Below are 8,808 nucleotides of genomic sequence, written 5' to 3'. Positions count from 1 at the left end.
TCACTAAACCTTTGTAACTCTGTACAGTTAAATATAATCAATAGCTCCATTTTACAGTTTCATAGACTGAGTTTTAGATGAAATTTTAGAATTAATTTTTAAATTTGTCTATACTTAGTATAAACAAGCATATAGGTAACCATGTGAAGGGCTTTGAGACAGCCTGATAGCAAAAGATTAGAAAAAATACAAAGAAAAAAATTATATGTAGTTGGAAACCATAGCAATTTAGAGGTTTTTAATTTGGAGACAGACCACTTTATACCTCAGCAGCTTTCAGGAGGTAATATAGTGTTACAACACAGTAAAGGAGCTTGTTTGTGTACTTATGACCCTCAAACCATTAAAAATAAATTATGTTCAGAATCGTTTACTTAAGAATGGAGAAAGAAGTGTAATACATGCTATAATTATTTAAATTTTTTAATTAATAAGGTAAACTTCAATTGTGTGTTTTGGATTCTCAAAGGGAAAGCTTTAGTTATCTGAAAAATTCACATTAATAGAACACATCATTCCCAGATGATGGTGGTATTTTTTAGGTATGGTATGTTTCTAAAGACTAAAACATTAAAAGGGAGGGAAAGAATATAACTTGATTTGCTAAAGATTTTACTTTCCTTTTTTTATAATCAATGTGAAGCTTTATTTTTATTTTTTAATATTTTATTGGACTTTGATGCCAATATATAGTATAACACCTAGTGCTCATCCCGTCAAGTGCCCCCTCAGTGCCCATCACCCAGTCACTCCAACCACCTGTCCACCTCCCCTTCCATTGCCCCTTGTTCATTTCCCAGAGTTAGGAGTCTCTCATGTTCTGTCACCCTCTCTGGTGTTTCCCACTCATTTTCTCTCCTTTCCCCTATAATCCTTTCACTATTTTTTAAATTCCCTGTATGAGTGAAAGAATATAATGTTTGTCCTTCTCTGATTGACTTACTTCATTCAGCATAATACCTTCAAGTTCCATCCACGTTGAAGCAAATGGTGGGTATTCGTCCTTTCTAATGGCTAATATTCCAGTGTGTGTGTCTGTGTGTGTGTGTGTGTGTGTGTGTGTGTGTGTGTGATCTTTTCTTTTCAAAGCCTCTGGATTCTGATTCAGTTAGTCAAGTCAATTTGCTGTAGTTTGAGCATATTCCATCACCAGGGTTTATCCATTATGCTGACTAATGTAGAGCTGAATGTTTTTAAAGGAGACTTGAGAACATCACTAACTAGATGTGTGATTTGAAGTTGCAAAAGGCAATTCCCAGTCCCACTCTAGTAAAGAGACAAAAACAGCTCTCCCTTAGCCCTACCTAATTTGTGATTATAATTTGTCATGAGAAGAGAAGGTGAGATCTTGAGCGAGGTCACTTTTCAAGAGGCCAGCTCTTAGGGGGGTACCTGGAATTTGCTTATTGCACCTGAGTGGCTTAAGGAAGAATGAGAACCCTGGGCAAAGGCATTCAAAATAAGCCAGGGTCCCTGCAAGACTGCTACAAGTACCCTTCAACAAAATTCGCCTCACCCACGGTCTTACCATATTATACCTTGTCTAGATGTATTCATGATAATGATCCCAAGAAAACATTACCGGGAGGGACCCTAGGGACTGAGTAGGTGGGATGGGGAAGGGCCTGAGGACTGCAGGCTGCACTCTCAGTGAGAATTAAACAAACACCCTAGTGTGAATGGAGTAAGGGGAGGTTACATGAGACAGACATAAAAAATAAAGTCCCAAACCACTGTGGTCGTTCAGAAATGTTTGCAACTTTTTTTTACAAGGGCAGTGCTATTATTTCTAATTTCCTAGCCAAATATTTATTAAATTAACCAAGGACTGAGTATATGAGCCTGCCTCACATCAGTACATCATCTCACTTTCCCTGCAGTTTTAAACTGCAGGTACTGTCAACCCCCCCCCCCCAAAAAAAAACCCTCTTCCACACTCTAAATAGCTATGTTACAGAGGAAAGTTGGAATGTGTTCTGGGAGTGGGTGTGTTTGTTTGAGTTCAGTGTGTGCTGAAAAGGCAAGCCTCCACAGCCATTTACACATCTTCCTCCTCAACGATGGGTACACAGCTGAGCTCCTGGACTAAGTCTCTGAATGGTAATGTACATTTATAAAGATTATTTTCTTAACTATTTTGAGGCATTTTATAAATAATACACATGTGTCTTCTGAGCACACATATATATTTAGTCAACTTTTGCTTATTTTCTTCTGAGGTTGGTCTTGTGTGGTTACTTTTGTGGTATGATTTCTGAGGTGTCAGAAAGAGTTTATACCTCAGTCACCCAAAAATATCTCTTGGGTTGACCCACCACAGAGCCTAAAATCTCCACATTGCTCAAACATTTTATTTAGTCATTGAAAGCATCTGTTAAAACCCAAATGTTACATTGGGATATTAAGCAGACATAAGCTATTAAAGAGTATATAAACTAGAAAAGAATAGGGATAAGTTGCTTCTAATGTTAAGTTTCAACAGAAAAAAACAAAATGACATACACAGTCTGGATCAGATGTTGTTTTTTAAATGAAATGGGGTCAGAACCAGCATATATGAGTCATCTCATGAATGAGCCTATGGTAATAGAAACCCAGCATTGTTAGGCAGGATTTGTTCTAATTTATTTTAAATGAGTGATTTTCCACAGTTTCTGATCCTCAGATCCCACTCTCCTTACAGCGTATCTCATACCTCCCTTGCTGAGCTCCAGAAGCAACCAGTGACCTGGTAATCAACCTTGGTGGGACCCAAATCCCTATCTCTTGAAAAATTCATAGAGCCTGACATCTTTTTGAAAGGTGCTTTTTCTAAATGGAGCTTTTAGAAAAACCACCCAATCTCTCTATGTAGCTAACTGCCAAAGATGGTGGAGGACTTAGTAGCTTCCTATATTGTTCTGAAATTGGAGAATAAAATTTTGCAAGCCCAAGTGTAGTGGCTGATGGAAGAAACTGTTGCCCCACAGGCCCAGATACAGAGCTCCAGATGCCCCAAACAGCCAAAGAAGTTGAACCACTTCAGTAACCCTCAGAGTCCCAGGAGCCACAGAAATCCCTAGAAAACCTAGATTTCCCAAAATCCTGAAAGTGCCAAAAATTCCCAGAATTTGAGAATCTCCAAAATCTCAGAGAGCCCCAGGAGCTCCCAGCCTGGAAGCCCCCAGCAGTCCAGGAGCACCAGAAAACACCAATGGTCCAGGAAACCCAGAGGCCCTTGGAACCTCCAGCAGCCCCAGAGTCTCTGAAACTTCCAACAACCCATGAGCCCCAGGAACCTTCACTGGTCTGTAAGCTCTCAGAAGCCTGGAAATCCCCAAATCTCCCAGAAGTCAAGGAACTCCAGAGGCCCCCAGTGGCCCAGGAGGCCAACAAGCCTCCAGAAATTAAGCCCCAAATGCCCCCAGATATCCAGGATGCCCTGGTGGCCCAGAAATCCTAGAATTTAGAGCACCAGGATTTCACAAGCGCCCAGGAAACCCACAAGGCAGCAGATTGCCAGGACACCCCAACATACCTGGAACCCTTTAAGCTTCCAATTTTCCAGGAGTCTCTGGAACCTGCAGTGCCCCACTAGGCCCTGGATCCTTTAGATACCCAGGAGTTCCTATAGCCCTCAGCACCCAGAAGTCCCTGGAAGGCCTAATAGCTTCTTTGACATCAGCAGCTTCAGAGTTCCAGTCCCCTAGTGGGTTAGAAGGGGAAGCTTTTTCCCCGGAATACTGTTTAGACTTCATTGGAGATGCTCATAAACTTTCTGAGTTCTTGATTCAATTGAATAGTTACATAGGAGTCAGAGGGTACCTGCATCACACTGAAGCAGCTGTAGTGAGCTTTGTTGGCAACTGCTTCTCAGGTGAGGCAGGAATGTTTTTAGCCCTTACTAGATATCCAAAGTGCCCTGCTGGAGCAATTTGAAAGTTTCATACAAGTGCTCCAGGATACTTTGACAGTCTGGAAAACATGTCAGTCACTTCAACAGTCAGCTGTGCCAACGGGAGGATACTGCCCATCAGTATATGACCCACTTCCATCTCATTGCTCAAGAGCAAAACTGTGATGAAAGCACTCTCTGCATCCAATTTCAGGAAGGGCTTTCCAGTTCTATCCCAGACTATCTGTCTCACAATAACGCATCAGCCACCAACCTATCTAATCTGATCACTCAGTGCCTAGAAAAGAAACTAAGTAGTAAGACTGATCCAAACCCACAAGGAGCAAGTCCTTCTGAGGAGGGAGGTGGGCCTGAGAATTCAATAGCTAAAAACCAGCCTGTGCAGGCTGAAAGAAATAGCCCACATCTCAGTGAAGCTGAATGGGCCGACTGTTGTGAAAGTCACTTGTGCCTCTCCTGTGGTCATCCTGGTCATTTTGCCAGAGATTGTTCTGTCAAGCCTCATCATGCACAGCAGGAAGGAAACATCAAGACCTGGTGGTAAGGGGGAATCCAGTCAGGCCAATCTACAATATGCCCCCTTCACTTCCAATATCTATGTCTCATATCCTATGGCTTACTGTTGAAATCTGACTGGGAAGACAACAGTTCTTTTAGCGAGCAATGGTGGATTTGGGCTCCTACAGAAACAGCATTGACCATTCTGTGGTTCTTCAAGAGAATCTGTGCATCTGCAATAATATCTTACTTCTGAAGCTTGAGGTGGTAGATGGTCATCCATTGATTAATGGATCCATAAATCAAGGAAACAACTCCTGTGGAAGTTAAAATTGGAAACCACGTTGCATAGTTCCAATTTGGGATTATTCATGTGCCACAAAGTACCCTCTGATTCTTGGAATTCACCGGTTTGAAGCACATGATCTAAACATTTAGTGGAGTACACTCACTGTGTCCTTTCCATCCCGTTATTGTCACTACAATCGCTTCAAGGCACAGGTAGAATAGGAGATGTCATAATGAAATAATTGCTGAATAATGACTGTGCCTAACAACCTGTTTTCTGTTACCTCAGCTGTCATCAACATTTGCTGCTCTCTGAATCTCCCACGAATGGGGCACCTGGGTGGCACAGTCAGCCGAACTTCCAATTCTTGGTTTCAGCTCAGGTCATGATCTCAGAGTCCTGAAATAGAGCCCATGTTGGGCTCCAGGCATAGTGCAAGTCTGCTTAAGGTTGTCTCTCCTGCCTCTCTCAGCTCCCCACATGAGTACATGCACTGGCAAGGAACGACAAGTACTTGTACAATGACCCTGCCTCTCAGATCATGCAATGATCTCTGATCAGGCAACGAACCTGATGACTTTTGAGTTGCTTTTTTTCACCACCTCTGTATGCCCCCACCTTGAACCCTGCATTAATGTGGAGCTGTCTTGATTACAATTTATACTAACAAGATCTATGAGTATACATATTAGAAACTAACATTGAAAAAGTGTAGTTGTTAGACTGACTTGACTTTTTTATCAAGATTTTCTTTATTGCAAAAAGTGCAACATTTTCTCAATAAAGAAGACAATTTTGCAAATGATATTTTTAAAAAGTCAAACACTGGCAATTTCTAAAAGCGTTTGAATTATTTCATGGCTTAGCTGTGAGAAGAGGAAAGGGACAAGTACATTGGGAGGAAGTTAATTGGGAGGAAGGGAATTGGAAAAGGCTTAAAGTTTGTGTGAGATCTTGAATATTCTGAGAGTTGTCAAGTCAGTGGGTGATGGAGGGAATGGTTGTGCTGGAGGGAAATTGGGTACGGTATGAAGGGATGGGGGGAAGGTAGAGTGAAGATTGAAAAGAGGGTTTGGGGAAGATTGGGAGGAAAGTTTGGGAAGGGTTTAGGCGAGGGCTAGGGGGTGCTGAGGGCAGGGATGAGAGAATGATAAATTCTTACAAAAATAAAGGGAGCAGCAACACAGATATTGGGCAGCCTTAGAAGCAAACTTTTTGGACTTCATAAGTCTACCAAACAAAAGCATTGAAGAAGGTAATGAGACCCTTCAGTGACCCAACTTTCCCAGCAAAGTGACAAGGTCTTATTTCCTGCACCAAGGATATTTGTCCTAAGGCTCATGCCTATTAATCTGATCTTGCTTGTGTATAGGAATGGGGTAACAGGAATCAACTTTTAATACATGCAGATTATTAGTAGCCAATTATACCTCTCCCACATATAGAGATTCCCATGTCCTGCTAGCCATGCTGCTTGCATGACATACAGAGTCAAGTCAATAAAAGGAACTTACAAAAAAAAATAAAATAAAAAAATAAAAGGAACTTACTTACTTATGGACCTGAGAGGAGGTAGTGACTTGACTTAAATCACACACAGATACACATTCCCACTGGGGGGATAGAAGGGTAGGATCTTCAGGTAAGATATGATAAATGATCAAAATAAACTAATGCTTTTCCTCTCTCTTTTCAACACTCCTTTTGGAGTCTCCTTCTGAAGCCACTTGAAGGAGATTCTGCCTCTTAGACAAATAATCAAATATATAATCATAACCCTAGAAAGAGATAGGTGAGGAACCAATCATTCATTGAGCATCTAATATGTTCCAGCTCTAAAATCAGGCATGTTATATACATTAACTTATGCCTCAGAACAACCCAATGTAGTGGGTATGTTTGCTCCTATTTTATCAATGAGCAAATAGAGTCCCAGTGAGGTCAGTTCACTTGCCCAAAGTGACAGAGTTAGTAACTAGTGAAGTGCTTGGTCTTCACAGCCTGTGTCCTTTCTCCCTAAAGCAGTGCTAAGGACCAAATGACATTGTGGTGGCAGAGAGCTAAGTGAGATAACCCTGAAAAGGGATGAGGGGACTCAAAATAAAAATTACAGGGACCATTTGGGTGGTAGTTCTTTCTTGGGGAGTTAGTAGTTCTGTTTCTCCAGTTTCCTTGATCTCACCTCTAACCCCCTCACCACCCCATTAACCTTCAAACTTTATTTCATCTCTTGGAAGATTTCCTTTTGTTAAACTAATGGCACAGCCCCCTTTCACATAGTAGCATAAATAATAAAATGTGTGATGGTAACAAATATACCAAACTGACACATTATATGAGATGATAAAATTAACAGTAATAACTACCATTTAATGAGCACCTGGGTTTTGCCAGACATTGGGCTAAGTGATTCAGGTATTATTAGACCCTTTGTATAAATCAAAGAAGTGAAACCCCGCTGAGGTGAAGTCAATTGTCAAAGGTCATACTGCTAGGAATTGGTAGATGCTAAAAAACAAACCCTGATCTGTCTCATTTCAGAGCTGTAATTTTAGCCAATACACCACCCTGCTTCTAAGGCTGAATAAACATTATCTTTATTAACTGGTTTAACAGTATTTATTCACTAGACATGATTTATATTACTTTAGAAAAATATATTAATTTGTTAGTGCATTTATTTATTCTTTCATTTAAGAAGCATTTACTGAATGTCTTCGATGTGTCAGGCAAAGCATGGAGAAAGAGGAAGAGAGGTACAAAGATGTCTAATATATGCCTCATGGTTCTTGCTCTGATCACACTGAACAGGGGATGCTGTTGTGCAACACAGCACTCCTGGTACACAGAGGAGAGGGCTAATTTTGCTATGGACCAAAAAAGTATGTTTTGAGCTGGGTCTTGAAGGAATCTCATTGGAAACAAAAGGGAGGGTGTGGTTTTCTAGATTGAATAGAGTGCACAGAAAAAAGCCCAGAAAAAAAAAATAGAAAGCAAGTTGGACGGGAAAATAATGGTGTCATTAGAAAAGATAGTTCTATTTCAATGGGGAGTAGTGATGTGTGTACACATGTGTAGGGTGAGTGTAGGGTGTTGGTGGGGAGATGAAACTTAACAATTGAAAGTTTCAGGATAAAGACCTATCTACCTGAATAAAGCATTTAAAATTTATCCTATGGGCAATTTGGATTGGGATCTTTGTTTTTCTCCTGTGTTAGATTTGGGTGTGGTTTTTTTTCTCTTTTGTTGCAAAATAATGCACACACACTGTAAAAAATTCAAATATATCAGAAGTTTATAACAAAAAAGTAAAATGCCCCTTATCTCACAAAGTAGTTTTTTAAGTTGGAAGGAAAGAAGATTCATTTATATTTTAGAAATTTGATAGCAATGTAGAAAATAAGAAACTGATAAAGGAACTCCATTATTTTTTACCTTCTTAGATTTTTATGAAGATAGGCTCAAATTATCAAAAGCAAAGATTAAAAGCAAAGTAAGCCCAATTTTCCTTAACCACTGTCTTTGAGTTTCTAATATGAGCAAGACATTAAAGTATGCACACACATACGCAAGATGTCCCAACCATGAAAAAATTTAAAACCTAATAATGGGTGAAAGCTCATGAATTATAAGAAACTGTCGTTCCATTTGGAGTTTTTTAGTTTCAAATGTTAAAAATTCAAACTGGAGGGGATTTTCTGAAATTATATATTCTGTAATACTGGCACAGGTACAAAGAAAACAGTTTCCTCTTTAGCTAACTTTTCTAAGTTTAAACTTTAATAGGAAAAGTATTCTTTATATTTTGGTAGCCTCCCTTCCTGGTTTGTTTCCTTAAAAAATATTTCATATTTTGGGGGAGGGGCAAGATGGCGGAAGAGTAGGGTCCCCAAGTCACCTGTTCCCGCCAAATTACCTAGATAACATTCAAATCATCCTGAAAATCTACGAATTCGGACTGAGATTTAAAGAGAGAACAGCTGGAATGCTACAGTGAGAAGAGTTCATGCTTCTATCAAGGTAGGAAGACGGGAAAAAAGAAATAAAGAAACAAAAGGCCTCCAAGGGGGAGGGGCCCCCGCGAGGAGCCGGGCTGAGGACGGGGCGAGTGTCCCCAGGACAAGAG

The 8,808-nt window shown here is 40.2% G+C and overlaps 1 protein-coding gene across 1 annotated transcript; it reads left to right on the top strand.

The window, feature by feature from the left end:
• The first annotated feature begins 2,867 nt into the window (after positions 1 to 2,867).
• On the top strand, positions 2,868 to 4,439 carry RTL3 (retrotransposon Gag like 3). Its single transcript, XM_041740432.1, is given in 6 exon segments — positions 2,868 to 2,976; positions 2,979 to 3,424; positions 3,578 to 3,620; positions 3,623 to 3,878; positions 3,880 to 3,948; positions 3,950 to 4,439. Coding segments are annotated over 6 exon segments (1,413 nt in total).
• The last annotated feature ends 4,369 nt before the right edge of the window (positions 4,440 to 8,808 follow it).

Source organism: Vulpes lagopus, chromosome X, assembly GCF_018345385.1.
Source record: "Vulpes lagopus strain Blue_001 chromosome X, ASM1834538v1, whole genome shotgun sequence".
Taxonomy (NCBI): Eukaryota; Metazoa; Chordata; class Mammalia; order Carnivora; family Canidae; genus Vulpes; species Vulpes lagopus.
The sequence above is the reverse complement of the archived record's forward strand: the minus strand, read 5'-3'. Positions and strand labels throughout refer to the sequence as shown.